The sequence below is a fragment of the Procambarus clarkii genome, chromosome 12 (assembly GCF_040958095.1).
Source record: "Procambarus clarkii isolate CNS0578487 chromosome 12, FALCON_Pclarkii_2.0, whole genome shotgun sequence".
NCBI classification, from domain to species: domain Eukaryota; kingdom Metazoa; phylum Arthropoda; class Malacostraca; order Decapoda; family Cambaridae; genus Procambarus; species Procambarus clarkii.
In genome coordinates this window covers 15,770,823-15,786,812 of record NC_091161.1, presented here as the reverse complement: position 1 = coordinate 15,786,812, position 15,990 = coordinate 15,770,823, and the positions used below count along the sequence as shown (strand labels likewise).

The window sequence follows — 15,990 nt, the reverse complement described above, 5'->3', positions numbered from 1 at the left end:
CGGGCTTCCTATAGCCCGTGCTACAGGCTTCCTGTAGCCCGTGCTACGGGCTTCCTATAGCCCGGGCTACAGGCTTCCTGTAGCCCGTGCTACGGGCTTCCTATAGCCCGTGCTACAGGCTTCCTGTAGCCCGTGCTACAGGCTTCCTATAGCCCGTGCTACAGGCTTCCTATAGCCCGGGCTACAGGCTTCCTATAGCCCGTGCTACAGGCTTCCTGTAGCCCGTGCTACAGGCTTCCTGTAGCCCGTGCTACGGGCTTCCTATAGCCCGTGCTACAGGCTTCCTGTAGCCCGGGCTACAGGCTTCCTATAGCCCGTGCTACAGGCTTCCTATAGCCCGTGCTACAGGCTTCCTATAGCCCGTGCTACAGGCTTCCTATAGCCCGTGCTACAGGCTTCCTATAGCCCGTGCTACAGGCTTCCTATAGCCCGTGCTACGGGCTTCCTGTAGCCCGTGCTACGGGCTTCCTATAGCCCGTGCTACAGGCTTCCTGTAGCCCGTGCTACAGGCTTCCTGTAGCCCGGGCTACAGGCTTCCTGTAGCCCGTGCTACAGGCTTCCTGTAGCCCGTGCTACAGGCTTCCTATAGCCCGTGCTACAGGCTTCCTATAGCCGTGCTACAGGCTTCCTGTAGCCCGTGCTACGGGCTTCCTATAGCCCGTGCTACAGGCTTCCTATAGCCCGTGCTACAGGCTTCCTGTAGCCCGTGCTACGGGCTTCCTATAGCCCGTGCTACAGGCTTCCTGTAGCCCGTGCTACGGGCTTCCTATAGCCCGGGCTACGGGCTTCCTATAGCCCGTGCTACAGGCTTCCTATAGCCCGGGCTACAGGGACATGTCCTTCTGAGTAACTAAATCTAAGACAACAACGTCATTCTCGCTCACCGCTAAAGAGGGTCCCACTTCGGAGATTGAAATATACGGTCTACGTTTCCTAGTGTATTAATAAATAGTAGGTTATTATTTTAATTTACTAGTGCGCTATTGCACTATATATATATATATATATATATATATATATATATATATATATATATATATATATATATATATATATATATATATATATATATATATTAACCAAGTTGCAGGTTGTGGTGGGTGGCGGTACAGGCATATATGGATCATATATGCTATTCCACCCCAAGTTTCATGGTAATTTGATTCATCGATGTTAATTATTGTGTTCTAATGATCAGATGTCTTCTTTCCCCCTCTATACAGGCAGGTGTTTACACTTCTATACAGGCAGGTGTGTGTACCTCAGTCCATCAGGGTTAGTGATTGGGGGGAGGGGTTGGTTGGGGGGGCTTGGTGTAGGTTAGAGGGGTGGGGGGGAGTTTACCTGGTGGACTGGGGGTGGGGGGGGAGTGGCTTCCTGGGGCGCTTACAACCCCCACCCCCCCTACCCCAGGCCATCTGCTCTATATCCCTGTTATTTACAGGAGACGCCGTCGAAATTTCAGCAAGCAGGCTTCTGAAATTCTCAATGAGTATTTTTACTCCAACCTGTCGAACCCGTACCCCTCTGAGGAGGAGAAAGAGGCCCTGGCACGACGTTGTGGCATAACAATTAACCAGGTATACCTTTGCTCACCATCATCACCATGTCTACAGACACCTGTAGCCACCACCACCACCATCTCTTGCCCCCGCCCCCCCCCTCACACACCATCACCCTCACCATCACTGACAACGAACTACCAAATAACTACTTGTGCTCATGCAACTTGACTTTTCCTAAATAGAATATTGCATTTTTCCCATTATGACTTATTCCCCCTGACTTGTGTGTGTGTGTGGTGGGGGTGGGACTTCGTGGGACGGGAGGGGGACAGGCTGATGCTGTCCCCTTTCCCGTGATAGCTCTCCCCTTTCCCACACTCCTCTCTCCCACACACACACACACACACCTCTTTCACGCCTCAGAACTGCCCCCTTCTGGTGTGCGGGTTAATGTGAGTTTGTGTTTTCAAAGAGTGTGAAGGGGGTGTGTGTGTGTGTGTTGGGGGGGGGCGGTGTGGGGGGTCTCCGGCATGTTAACACCACCACCATTACTGGCTGGCGTGGCGGAGACCAGGTAATGGACATTGGACCTATGGACATTGCTGGGTGTAGAGCGCTTCCTCGCCTGCCGCCCACCACGCCCACACTGCTGGCAGTCACTCTATGGTAACATACAGTGACTGCCATGGCCGCCCGTGCCAGTGGGGGCGGGTTCTGTGGACGGGCGGACATCCGCCCGGCTAGTGTGGGCGTGTGGCGTGGGCGGCGGCAAAGATGGCATGGGAGTAACGCTTTGGGGTGGACGGTGGTGCGGCTCTTTGGTAGTTCGTTGTCAAACCCTTCCCTTAGCTTTTTTTATTTGGTCAAGGTGTTTTATATGGCTGTTTTCTTTCAGGCGCAAAAGACGTAATTTTTCCAAACAAGCTACAGAGATTTTGAACGAGTACTTTTACTCGCACCTAAGTAACCCCTACCCTAGTGAAGAAGCTAAGGAGGAGTTGGCCCGGAAGTCCAATATAACCGTGGCTCAGGTAAAGAACGTAACCGTCTCGTTCACTTTCTTGCAGGAAACGAAGGCGAAACTTTAGTAAACAAGCCACTGAGCTCCTGAATGATTACTTCTATTCCCACTTGTCCAATCCCTATCCGAGCGAGGAAGCCAAGGAGGAACTGGCGAGAGCGTGCGACATCACGATACAGCAGGTATGGTGCCGGGGGCATGTTAGGCGCCCTCCGACACCCGCGGGCACCGCCTCCCCCCACACCCCTGTGCTGCCCTCACCCCCCCCCCCCGCTCCTCCTGCTCCTGGGGGGGCTTCACTACCTCTTCCCTTCAAGTTGTAACACCAGGCAGCCCACGGGTGTTGGAGGAGGACCTTCCCTGCCGACCGGGCGGCCTACAGGCCGAGGCATAGTACCCCCCCTCCACCACTGTCACTTAGGCACATGCTCGGTCCATTCTCTCTCTTGCTAGCCTATATCTAGCTATTCATTTTTTTTTTTCATTTTTTTAAAATCAGTGTTTGCCAAGCTGATGATGCGCGCCATGTAGAACAATGTGGAACCACTCATGGTGTGCTAGACCTTGTTCGTATTGGGTGCTGTTCAGGTATCACTTGTCCGCCTGGCCAGTTTCCACACGAGAGAGAGGTCCCCCACCACACGGAGAGACGTTTGTCTCTCCTGAAGCCTAATTTGGCATTCAGTTTATATCCTGCTGCATCGTGATGTCACGTCCTGGGAACGGCGTGTCGTAGCCTCCTTCACTAATCTACTAACCTCCGGCACGCCTCCCCCCCCTGCGCCTGCTCCCGGAGTACGCGGGTCCTCCCAAACCCGTCCACACCCCCGTCTGCGCCCACCGGCACTAGTGCCAAGCCTCCACATACCCCAGGACACACCATCATACCGAGGGTAACTTGCTGGGAAAATCCGGGTATTTAAGAAGTGTTTGTGCACTGAATATGGGCGCAGATGCGGCATGTGGGCGGGTGTTTGTGTGGGGAACGCAGTGCCCCGACTGCTGGCTGCTCATGTGGCCTCCTGTGCCTCCTGTGCGTCCAACCGTAGTGTGCTGTCAGTGTCTTTCTCTACTGGCAGTGGCACGTCACCTGAGCGGTGTGTTCCATCTGGTGGGCGGCGGCGGCGGCGATGTTTTCTAGCTGGCCCTCCGCTATGTGGCGGTGCGACCGGCTGGTACATGGCGTCCGGCCGCCCCCTGGCCTGATGCTACACACCGCAGCCTCTTCTCTACCACAACTACAGTGTCAATCTGTGAACGCTTCTGCCACTCCGTTCCCCCCTTTAATGGCGGCCGAGATCGCTTGTAGAGCTGCTGCTCAACTCTCTCAGCCCTCCTGTAAGCGCGCGACATCCCCGCATCTGTCTACCTGTCCCTCAGACAGTACTCACCAACAGTGACGGGCGTGGGCGCCAGGACCCCGTGGCGCACCAGCCTCACGCCTCAAGCCAAAGACAAAACAAATATGCTGTAAAAAAAATCTCTGTAGGTTGGGAAGACCAGCCAAACCCCCAGCTTCTATGTGCCTCAGTGCTAGTGTGTTGCCTCTCTTGTGTTATGTGTAGATACTAGGCTTGTAGTGTTGTTAATAACTGCTTGTAGCTTGGTTTATTTTCCCCTGTTGTATGCTGTGTTGTGGCTCAGTGTATCTATTTATGTTGCTCTCTGGAATTCTTTTATGTTGAGCCCTACCTCTTCCCGCCCTGTCACGACTTCCTCTCATCTTGTCTCCTACGCCTTCCTGTATGTACGTGTGTGTGTTTGTGTGCGTGCGTGCACTCATCTAAATGTGTGTGTGAGTAGCTAGATGTAATGGGTGGTAACTTGCGCATGCTAACACCCTCACCACCTCACTTACTCATAAGTGTTTGTTATATATATATCACGAGTATTCACTAATCCTGTAATAACAATATTCACTTAATATGGATATAATGGCTATAGGGACATTTCACTGATGCATACATATGGTTACAAGCTCTTAACGGGGGGAGTTATTAAGGTGTAGCAAGAGCATGATTGTAACGTAAACTGTGTGGTATAGTGTGGTGTGTGTGTTGAGAGTGGCGTATGATGGCCCGTGTACCCTCAGGTCTCCAACTGGTTCGGTAACAAGCGCATCAGATATAAGAAGAATATCGGGAAGGCCCAGGAAGAGGCTAATCTTTACGCTGCTAAGAAAGCTGCCGGTAAGTGCTCGTCCTCTGTATGTTCCCTCTCTACTCTCTTCCTTTACTCTGTATTAGAAATTTACACCAAAATATCCCCATCTGTCCTGTACAAGATAGGTTGGCTATGTAGATCTGGGGCCAGATTCACGAAGCAGTTACGCAAACACTTACGAACCTGTCCATCTTTTTCTCAATCTTTGGCGGCTTTGTTTACAATTATTAAACAGTTAGTGAGGTCCGAAGCACCAGGAGGCTGTTTATAACAATAACAACAGTTGATTGGGAAGTTTTCATGCTTGTAAACTGTTTAATAAATGTAACCAAAGCCGTCAAAGACTGAGGAAAGATGTACACGTTCGTAAGTGCTTGCGTAACTGCTTCGTGAATCTGGCCCCCAGGACGGAGGGGAATAGTGCCTCCATTATGTATAGTGTAGCAGTGTTGATCTGTGGCATGTTAGTGTCTCCAGAGGTACAGAATTTGTCGTACCAGAGGCCTTAGTTGGCTGAGTGAATGAATGAATGAGTGCTTGCTGGAGTGTAAGTGTGAGGGGTCACTTACATATATATATATATATATATATATATATATATATATATATATATATATATATATATATATATATATATATATATATATATATATATATATATATAACTCCTCTGTTGCACCAAGACAGTTTAATGTACAAAGTTTAGAATTTGGAGTGAGTGGTATTGTCTTCCTAATCTTTCAGGTGAGCTGGGCATTACAGGTAAGATTACGGTATTAATGAAAAACAGATCCACAGGAGCCGTGGTGAGGGATCGAACTTATGTGCTGGGGGTTCCCCACATGCACACACTAGTTAAATCTAGTTGGGGATGTGTTCATTGATATGTCATGATAATGGGATTTCTCTGTGGGTTATGGTGTGATATCTTTGTTGTCGGTGGTGTGATATCGTTGTTGTCGGTGGTGTGTGTTATAAATAGGAGTAAGTTCTATGGGGGGATCTAGGAAGAATGGATACTCCTTTAAAACTAACTTATTTATTAACCACTTAACAACCCCCCATATACATTCACACCAATAACAATAATAATAATTACTTTACCACACTATCTTACGTTAAAAGCCTTGGTCCACATAAGCAGGATACAAGGTTTACACAGAGAACAAGCTAGGGTAAAGTACTACTAGTGAAGCACTTGAAGCTTGAGTCAGCTTAGAGTAGGGAGACCACGTGGTTCCACTGGGACCCCTTAGAATAACTAGGAATATAAATTTTTTTTCAAATTTCACAGAGTAATAATATACTGGGTGTTCCACCTGATCATCCCCAGTTTGCAACAACACTGCACCAGCACCCGAGTCAGACGTGTCAACCTGAATTTTAAATGGTCGGTCGAACCTTGGACTAGCGAGCACTGGGGCGGAAGCTAAGATCAATTTCAAATTTTTAAATGCCTGTGCACAGTCTGATGACCACTTAAATTTAACGGCCTTCCGCAACAAGTCTGTGAGAGGAGTGGCCACACTGGAAAAGTTCTGACAAATGTGTCGATAGTACGCACACATACCGGTAAATCTTTGAACGTCCTTTTTAGACTTTAGCACCTGATACTCCAGAATGGCACTGATTTTATCTTGCCGAGGTAACACTTTTCCTTGGCCCACTTCATAACCAAGGTACGTCACTATGCCTTGGCCAAAATGACACTTTTTCGCATTTAAGGTCAGATTTGCCTTTTTCAAAACTGTGAACAACTGGCATAACCTAGCTATGTGGTCAGCCCAATTACTATCAAAGAGCACAATATCGTCTAAATACGCCCAACAATTTGGCACATTAGCGAGCAAAGAGTTCATTAGCCTCTGGAACGTGGCAGGGGCATTACACAAGCCAAACGGTAACACTTGATACTCAAAAACACCCTCGGGTGTCACGAACGCGGTTAGTTGTTTAGCACGTTCAGTGAGTGGGATTTGATAATACCCCCTCGAGAGGTCGAATTTCGAGACGTACTTGGCGTTTCCCAGCTCGTCGATGCAGTCCTCGAGGAGGGGCAGCGGGTAGGCATCCACAATGGTCACCTTGTTGAGCTGCCGATAGTCGGTGCATAATCGCCAGGAGCCGTCTGGTTTGGGACCAAAAGGCAGGGTGAGCACCAAGAGCCCTGGCTCGGCCGGATCAGGCCGTGTTGGAGCAGGAATTCGACCTCTTTCCGTATGATGGCCTTCTTTTCCGGACTCATCCGGTAGGGTTGAAGGCGAATGGGAGTGTAGTCCGTCAACTTGACATCATGGCAAATGGCATCAGTCTGGGTCGGGACCTCCCCAAACAGACTGGAGAATTCATCAAGCAACGACTGCACCTCTTCACGTTGGGCCATCTGCAAATGGGACAGTCCCTCCTCCACAGCATTCACAGAACTAGAATTATTGAGAATGAGATTAGTTGGGTCCCCAGAACAATCATCCCCTCCCTCACTGTAAATGGAAACATTGGTTAGTGCAATGGGCCTGGGGCCCTGGAACTTCTTCAGCGTACGTGTACGCTGAAGAAGTTCAGCGTACACGTACGCTGAACTTCAACTTCTTCAGCATTCAAGTGTACGAGCATTACCTGGTTACCCTTGTCAGAGTGCCTCACTTTGTACGTGAGGTCCCTAGTCTTTTCTGTCACGATGTAGGGGCCTTCGTACTTGTGGGACATAGTGTTCCATATTCGAGGCTTTAATACCAGGACAGGGTCGCCAGGCTGAAATACCCGCAACTTAGCCTTAGCATCGTTTCGTTCTTTCATCTTTTCTTGGGCCTTCCCAAGATACTTTAGTGCCGCCGCCTTGCAGTCCTTGAGTCTCTGGTGGTGTTGCGCAAAGAAAGCCGAACATTCGGTTAACGTTACGTTCCCAAACAGATTCTCCTGTAACATTTGCAAGGGTCCACAAATTTTATGGCCACAGACTAACTCAAAAGGAGAACAACCCAGTGAACTTTGTAACCCCTCTCTAGCAGCAAACAAAACATACGGCAAATTCTCACCCCAGAAGGTGTGGGAACTCTCGCACGATGTTTGCAACATCTGCTTCAGAGTTAGATGGAACCGTTCAATTACCCCCTGACTCTGTGGATGGTATGGGCTGGAAACCTTATGAGTTATTCCATGGTCCTTACAAAATTCTTAAAAAATATCAGACTTGAAGTTAGTACCATTGTCAGTTTGCACGACCCGAGGCAGTCCAAAAGTGGAAAAAAATTGCAACATACGAGCAACAACAGTCTTTGCTCGGATGTTCCTTACAGCAAAAGCCTCTGGGTAACGGGTCGTGATACACATCATTGTGATTAGGTAAATATTACCAGACTTAGTTCTAGGTTATGGGCCAATACAGTCCATTACCACATGAGAAAATGGTTCCTCTGGCACGACAATAGGCCATAGAGGAGCTCTAGGTGGAGTCTGGTTTGGTTTCCCAACAAGTTGACAAGCAATACATGCATTACAAAATTTTGCCACATCGCTTTTCAGCTTGGGCCAGAAAAAAATACTTTAAGATTTTGTGATACGTAATATTAATACCTTGATGTCCCCCCCGTAGGATCATCATGAGCAGCTGCCAAAACTCTTTCTCTATAGCAGGTCGGCAACATAACCTGGTGGACTACCTCCCACTCATTTGACAAGGGAGCACTCTGTGGTCTCTATATTCTCATCAAAATCCGATCATTGTAGTAGTACCCAGGTGCTGCGTCTACAATTTCGTCCTTAGAGGTGGCTAACTCATGGCATTCTGCAAGACTGGGGTCAGCTTTCTGTAATTCACTCAAGGAGGCGTCCAGGCCTTGGTCAGATGCCATTGGCCGAGGCTCAACAGTGTTCTCCACCACCACCTCACTACTCTCGGTAGGCGGCGGTGGCAGGCTTTCCACAATGTCCTCGGCCACGTCATCGAGTAGGGCCATGAATGTGTCCGCAAGGTCCACATGGCTTTCAACACTCGGAAAGGTCCTCGTGTCCTCGGGATTTACCACCTTGGCAAGCACAGGGCTGCCCTTACATTTAAGTCCCATAGACCGGGTCACCGCGCACGCAGGGTACACAACATTATCCTCTGTGGTGGGTGGATCCAGGCAAACCTTAGGGGTAGGCAACATAATAGGCAGTCTGTAGTCCCCTACCTTATCCCCTGCTAAATCATTACCAACTATTACATCAACATTAGGGAAAGGTAGGTACGAAGTGACTCCGACTGTACAAACACCCTTGTGGAAATCAGATTCCAGGGTAACCTTATGGAGGGGTACTGCTCGAGTATCACTAGTGACACCCTCGACCAGTACCACCTCTCCAGTGTCAAGAGTGTTGGGACTTTGCAAAGCACTCTCTAAAATTAAAGTCTGGATGGCACTGATGTCTCGGAAGATCACCACGTCCTTCCAGGAAGAACCCTCAGACAATAGTAGTCTCCCTTTCGATAAGAATGGGCTAAGCAAGTCCAATCACTGCGGGTTGGAGGTCTTATTCCCTAACCCTTTAGAAGGCCTCAAGCCCTGTGTCACAACGAGAGCATTGGGTCTTTTTTTCGGGTACAGTTGCCAACAACGCCTAGTAGTGTGGTTTGGACGTTTACAGTGACCACAGATATGTCGGGGAGAAAAGACATTACTAACAGGATTACCCTTTGGTTCACTCTTAGGTACTGTGGGGCTAGACACTTTAACAGGGTTAGTTATGTCTGAAACGGAAGGTGCATTAGTTAAAGGGTTAGAATGAGCTGGTCTGGACTGGCTGTGGGTATAAGTTTTGCTACTTTGTGGGGTATAATTATTTTTATTGGGCCTTTTGCCCGCCAACTGGTAGTTTTCTGTCATCTTGACCAAATCCCCTATTTTAGAATCTACCTCTACTCTACCTCTAATGTAATGTGCTACATTCTCTGGCATATTATCTATAAACTGTTCCATTAAAACCAAATTCTTCAGTGCCTCGTATGTTTCGGCTTTAGCCGAGCGAATCCATTTATCAAACAATCTAATTTGATCATTAGCAAATTCAGTGAGCGGTCGGTTGTGAGTAGGCCTAAGGTTGCGATAAGCTTGGTGGTGAGCTTCAGGAGTAATTTCATATGCCCTTAAAATTCGTTCCCTGACTTTATCATATTCAAAACACTCGTCGTCAGGCATGTTTATAAAAATATCTTGGGCCTTACCCCTAAGTCTTCCCTGTAGGATTTTCACCCACTCTTCCTTTGGCCAGTTCATGGACATGGCCAATCTTTGAAAATGGTTGAAAAACTTTTCAGGGTCCAACTCTGAAAATTCAGGCAGGTTATGCTTTTTCTCATAATGCTTGGGGTTTGAATCCCCGGCAGGTGGAGGTCCAGTGGTATTCACTCTAATTTTAGCCTCCTTGGTTTTGAGTTTTTGCTCCTCTAATTTTATTTTTGTTAACTCTAGAGCTAACTCTCTGTCCCTATGAGCCGCACTTTCCGCTTGGCTAGGCTGGCATAAAGGTGTATCATCTGGCAATAGTTCTTGATCAATACAATGTTGTAATATTTCATTCACCAAAGTCCACTTTTTATCCGCGTCATTTAACTCTAGGCCAAATTCCTTGCCTAACAATACTAAATTAGACTTGGTAAGTTTCTTGATCTCTACCACTGAAGGATCCTTTGCCAGTTCCTGCATTTTAGCCTCCATCACTAATTAATTTAGCTCCTAGCCAAAGAAAAAGTTAAAAAATAAAAATTGGAAAAAACAAAAATTTGCACGGCCCCTAACACAAGGCCCATACTTACCTTAATCGTGAAGGGATCCAGCTGGGTGTCCAGTCAGTACAAACTATCCTTAATTAGATGAGCTGGGCCCTTGGCTAACACACAACCTGTCTGCGGAAAACAAGAATTTTTAGTTTTGGCCCTCAAAAATTAAATTTTTTACAATTTACTGTTTCTCCCGGTCAGGCCAACCACTAAATAGGAGTAAGTTCTATGGGGGATCTAGTATTAAATGGATGTAGGGGCAGTAGTTAGAATAAACATGTATCTCTAGTAGTGGAGATCAGTAAGGCTCGGCCCCAAATAAAAATATCAACAGTGAATAATAATTGGCTACAAGATAATGTCAGTCTAGAGGTTGATCATAGATCTCCTACCCAGGAAGAATGGATACTCCTTTAACTAACTAATTTATTAACCCCTTAACAACCCCCCCCATATACATTCACACCAATAACAATAATAATAATTACTTTACCACACTATCTTACGTTACAAGTCTTGGTCCACATAAGCAGGATACAAGGTTTACACTGAGAACAAGCTAGGGTAAAGTACTACTAGTGAAGAACATGAAGCTTGAGTCAGCTTAGGGTAGGGAGACCACGTGGTTTCACTGGGACCCCTTAGAATAACTAGGAATATAAACACTAGGAACACCTAATTCATACAAAGTATAATACTCTACACATTAGAACACGCCTATGCCAGACAATGAGAACACAATACAGTATACTTATCTTGGTAACTAGAGACAGAAATAGAGAAGCAAGAGGAAGAGGAGGAAGTTCTTTTCACCACAATGCCAGCCCAGAGAATGCAGACCGTCTCCAGTCTCCTTCCTCAGCTGCCTCGCTGTTGACAGACTACCCAACTAATCGTACAGCAGCACTATATCCAAGTTTCCTCAGATCTACTTTAATACTTTCTAATCATTTGTAAACATAGTTGATGCCTATTTATATACTTAATAATCAACCCCAAGCTCAGTCTTTAAATGCACTTTGAGAAACAAGAATCGTCTTACGTCTGGCAGGGAAGATACAAACACATGCACCTCGCCATGCGTCCCACTACTATAAGGTAGTTTATTTAGCTCAATTTGACCTCTGGTTTCCAATTGAGGAACCCAGGGTCGTAACAGTGTGATATCATTGTTGTTGGTGGTGTGATATCGTTGTTGCCGCTGGTGTGATATCGTTGCCGGTGGTGTGATATCGTTGTTGTCGGTGGTGTGATATCGTTGTTGTCAGTAGTGTGATATCATTATTGTTGTCGGTGGTGTGATATCATTATTGTTGTCGGTGGTGTGATATCGTTGTAAAACAAAAACTGAAAAATAATAAATGAATAATGAGAAATGAGATATCTCGTGTGGAATATCGTTCGTTCGAGAGAGAGATTGATTGATTGATTGATTGATTTTGTACATGGAAGTTACTTAATGGTTAAGTTCCAAAGCTGCAGAATAACATTACAAAATTCTGGAGTCAAAGATCTGCTAGAAAGTCAAACAAATCTAATGGGAAAAAGCCCCATAATGGGTTTTTTAGTGAAAACTGTCCAGTGAACACACACAACGGTAAACATGAGAGGCTTACCGCTCTTCCTCTCCCCCTCCTGCCGGCATATATCAAAATGTCGCTGGAACAACAATGGAATTACTCTCTCATCTAGGATAGATGAGAGAGTAATAGAGCGTTATCAGGGCAGTACGAGGTACATAATATCTGGTTTTTACAAAAGAATGCCAACTGTTTTAGAATTTTGTTTAGCTAAACTTTGTCCGTAACACTAAAAATTCAGCTTATGGTCAATGAGAACACCAAGGATTCTGCCATGTACTTTGTTACTAATTAGGATAGTGTCAGTCCTTACATTAATTTTGATTAGTAGATTTATTTGCGGATTTATTAATTTATTATTACAGTGGATTTATATTACCGTGTTAACACAGTAGCACAGTTACTGTGCGCTAACTGTGGTCACTGACGGATAACATACACATCTATACATGCATATACTGTGTATATGGGGCTCGAGGTGTGTGTGTGTAGCCACCACACACCTGGCTGGGCAGGTGTGTGGTGGCTACCGTGGGAGGGCAACACCGGCTAATACCACATATCCGTGTTGATACACGCCTCCCACCCCCCCCTTCACAGCTCTTTTATGAGCATCTTTATTAACCCTTCCGTCCCTTCTCCTCTCTTCCCGTCCCTTCTCCTCCTTTCCCGTCTCTCTCCCTTCCTGTCTCTGGACCCAGCCTGGTGTACAGGTGTGTGGGGGTCCACCCAGCCTGGTGTACAGGTGTGTGGGGGTCCACCCAGCCTGGTGTACAGGTGTGTGGGGGTCCACCCAGCCTGGTGTACAGGTGTGTGGGGGTCCACCCAGCCTGGTGTACAGGTGTGTGTGGGGGTCCACCCAGCCTGGTGTACAGGTGTGTGTGGGGGTCCACCCAGCCTGGTGTGCAGGTGTGTGGGGGTCCACCCAGCCTGGTGTACAGGTGTGTGTGGGGGTCCACCCAGCCTGGTGTACAGGTGTGTGTGGGGGGTCCACCCAGCCTGGTGTACAGGTGTGTGGGGGTCCACCCAGCCTGGTGTACAGGTGTGTGTGGGGGCTCCACCCAGCCTGGTGTACAGGTGTGTGTGGGGGGGGTCCACCCAGCCTGGTGTACAGGTGTGTGGGGGTCCACCAGCCTGGTGTACAGGTGTGTGGGGGTCCACCCAGCCTGGTGTACAGGTGTGTGGGGGTCCACCCAGCCTGGTGTACATGTGTGTGTGGGGGCTCCACCCAGCCTGGTGTACAGGTGTGTGTGGGTCCACCCAGCCTGGTGTACAGGTGTGTGTGTCCACCCAGCCTGGTGTACAGGTGTGTGTGTCCACCCAGCCTGGTGTACAGGTGTGTGTGGCTACCCAGCCTGGTGTACAGGTGTGTGGGGTCCACCCAGCCTGGTGTACAGGTGTGTGGGGTCCACCCAGCCTGGTGTACAGGTGTGTGGGGTCCACCCAGCCTGGTGTAGAGGTGTGTGGGGGTCCACCCAGCCTGGTGTACAGGTGTGTGTGTCCACCCAGCCTGGTGTACAGGTGTGTGGGGGTCCACTCAGCCTGGTGTACAGGTGTGTGGGGGTCCACCCAGCCTGGTGTACAGGTGTGTGGGGGTCCACCCAGCCTGGTGTACAGGTGTGTGGGGGTCCACCCAGCCTGGTGTACAGGTGTGTGGGGGTCCACCCAGCCTGGTGTACAGGTGTGTGGGGTTCACCCAGCCTGGTGTACAGGTGTGTGTGGGGGTCCACCCAGCTTGGTATACAGGTGTGTGGGGGTCCACCCAGCCTGGTGTACAGGTGTGTGGGGGTCCACCCAGCTTGGTATACAGGTGTGTGGGGGGTCCACCCAGCCTGGTGTACAGGTGTGTGTGGGGGGGGGGGGTTCCACCCAGCCTGGTGTACAGGTGTGTGGGGGTCCACCCAGCCTAGTGTACAGGTGTGTGGGGTTCACCCAGCCTGGTGTACAGGTGTGTGTGGGTCCACCCAGCCTGGTGTACAGGTGTGTGGGGTCCACCCAGCCTGGTGTACAGGTGTGTGTGGGGGTCCACCCAGCCTGGTGTACAGGTGTGTGGGGGTCCACCCAGCCTGGTGTACAGGTGTGTGGGGGTCCACCCAGCCTGGTGTACAGGTGTGTGGCGGTCCACCCAGCCTGGTGTACAGGTGTGGGGGTCCACCCAGCCTGGTGTACAGGTGTGTGGGGTCCACCCAGCCTGGTGTACAGGTGTGTGGGGTCCACCCAGCCTGGTGTACAGGTGTGTGGGGGTCCACCCAGCCTGGTGTACAGGTGTGTGGGGGTCCACCCAGCCTAGGTGTACAGGTGTGTGGGGTTCACCCAGCCTGGTGTACAGGTGTGTGTGGGTCCACCCAGCCTGGTGTACAGGTGTGTGGGTCCACCCAACCTGGTGTACAGGTGTGTGTAGGGTCCACCCAGCCTGGTGTGCAGGTGTGGGGGGGGTCCACCCAGCCTGGTGTACAGGTGTGTGGGGGTCCACCCAGCCTGGTGTACAGGTGTGTGAGGGTCCACCCAGCCTGGTGTACAGGTGTGGGGGGTCCACCCAGCCTGGTGTACAGGTGTGTGGGTCCACCCAACCTGGTGTACAGGTGTGTGTGTGTGGAGTCCAGCCAGCCTGGTGTGCAGGTGTGTGGGGGGGTCCACCCAGCCTGGTGTACAGGTGTGTGGGGGTCCACCCAGCCTGGTGTACAGGTGTGTGGGGGTCCACCCAGCCTGGTGTACAGGTGTGTGGGGGGGTCCACCCAGCCTGGTGTACAGGTGTGTGGGGGGGTCCACCCAGCCTGGTGTACAGGTGTGTGGGGGTCCACCCAGCCTGGTGTACAGGTGTGTGGGGGTCCACCCAGCCTGGTGTACAGGTGTGTGGAGCCACTTGGAACTTGTATTAAATGGAAAATACACACCTGCACTGGACCACATGTGACTCCACCGGACCACATGTGAGCCTAGCGCCACAAGACCCATGTATACACATGTATACTCGATGTATTTGGACTGCAGTGAGCAATGATACAGTGAAGTGTATCGAGTAAGAACACTACAGTTGTAAGTCCAGGAAAATTGATTGACAGTTGAGAGGCGGGACCAAAGAGCCAGAGCTCAACCCTCGCAAGCACAACTAGGTGAATACCTAGCAAGCTGGGACAAGACAATGGTGAACAACAATTCATTCTATTGGGACTAACTTCTTGTATCATATCTTGAGGTAATCTTGAGATGATTTCGGGGCTTAGCGTCCCCGCGGCCCGGTCCTCGACCAGGCCTCCTTATTGTTTCACACACCCCCCCAGGAAGCAGCCCGTAGCAGCTGTCTAACTTCCCTGGTAACTATTTACTGCTAGGTGAACAAGGGCATCAGGGTGAAAGAAACTGCATTTCCAAATGGGCAGAGTTTCTGCCCAGAGGTATCTGCAGTATCTAGATACTGCAGATACCAGTATCTGTAGATACTTCTACCCTAAACTGTTCAAACTCCCGATTAAAGAGAGAAAATCTTACGAACTTCAATATCCAGATTTCTACATGAGAGATACACAGCGATATAGAAGAGAGGAAGTCCAGTGTATATATATATGTATATATATATATATATATATATATATATATATATATATATATATATATATATATATATATATATATATATATATATATATATATATATATATATATAAACTCTGGCATTTTTTATAGGCAGGCAGAAATAGAGTAGAACATACGAGAGAGAGAGAGAGAGAGAGAGAGAGAGAGAGAGAGAGAGAGAGAGGGGGGGGGGGGGGGGGGAGGGGGAGGGGGAGGGGGAGGGGGAACAGGTAGATAGAAACATTGCAATAGTACAAATAGATAGGGAGAAATGCCCAAGACTGGACTATAATTCGTCGTCAACCGCACTTAGACTACACTCCTTCGAACCCCGCTGAAAATATCACACTCACCAGTACTACCAAAACTGGACGAAACATTGCCCAAACG

At 48.9% G+C, this 15,990-nt stretch overlaps 2 protein-coding genes across 33 annotated transcripts in view; both read left to right on the top strand.

Annotated features, from left to right (window-relative positions):
• LOC123772853 (uncharacterized) overlaps positions 1-15,990 on the top strand; it is a 603,147-nt gene that overhangs the window by 422,597 nt on the left and 164,560 nt on the right. The gene's annotated exons all lie outside the window — the stretch shown is intronic.
• Positions 1-15,990, top strand: part of exd (PBX homeobox extradenticle) — a 734,009-nt gene that overhangs the window by 667,669 nt on the left and 50,350 nt on the right. For 18 of the 32 annotated variants that reach the window (XR_011228196.1, XR_011228193.1, XR_011228206.1 and 15 more), the window contains 2 exons: positions 1,445-1,580; positions 4,619-4,715. Coding sequence is in view for 13 of the 32 variants with exons in the window: in XM_069323335.1 (XP_069179436.1) it covers positions 1,445-1,580; positions 4,619-4,715 (233 nt within the window). In the remaining 19 variants the exon portion in view is untranslated. Of the gene's footprint in view, positions 1-1,444; positions 1,581-2,400; positions 2,537-2,572; positions 2,709-4,618; positions 4,716-15,990 lie in introns of all 32 variants that reach the window. The other 14 variants (XR_011228204.1, XR_011228197.1, XR_011228194.1 and 11 more) reach the window with 2 other exon arrangements.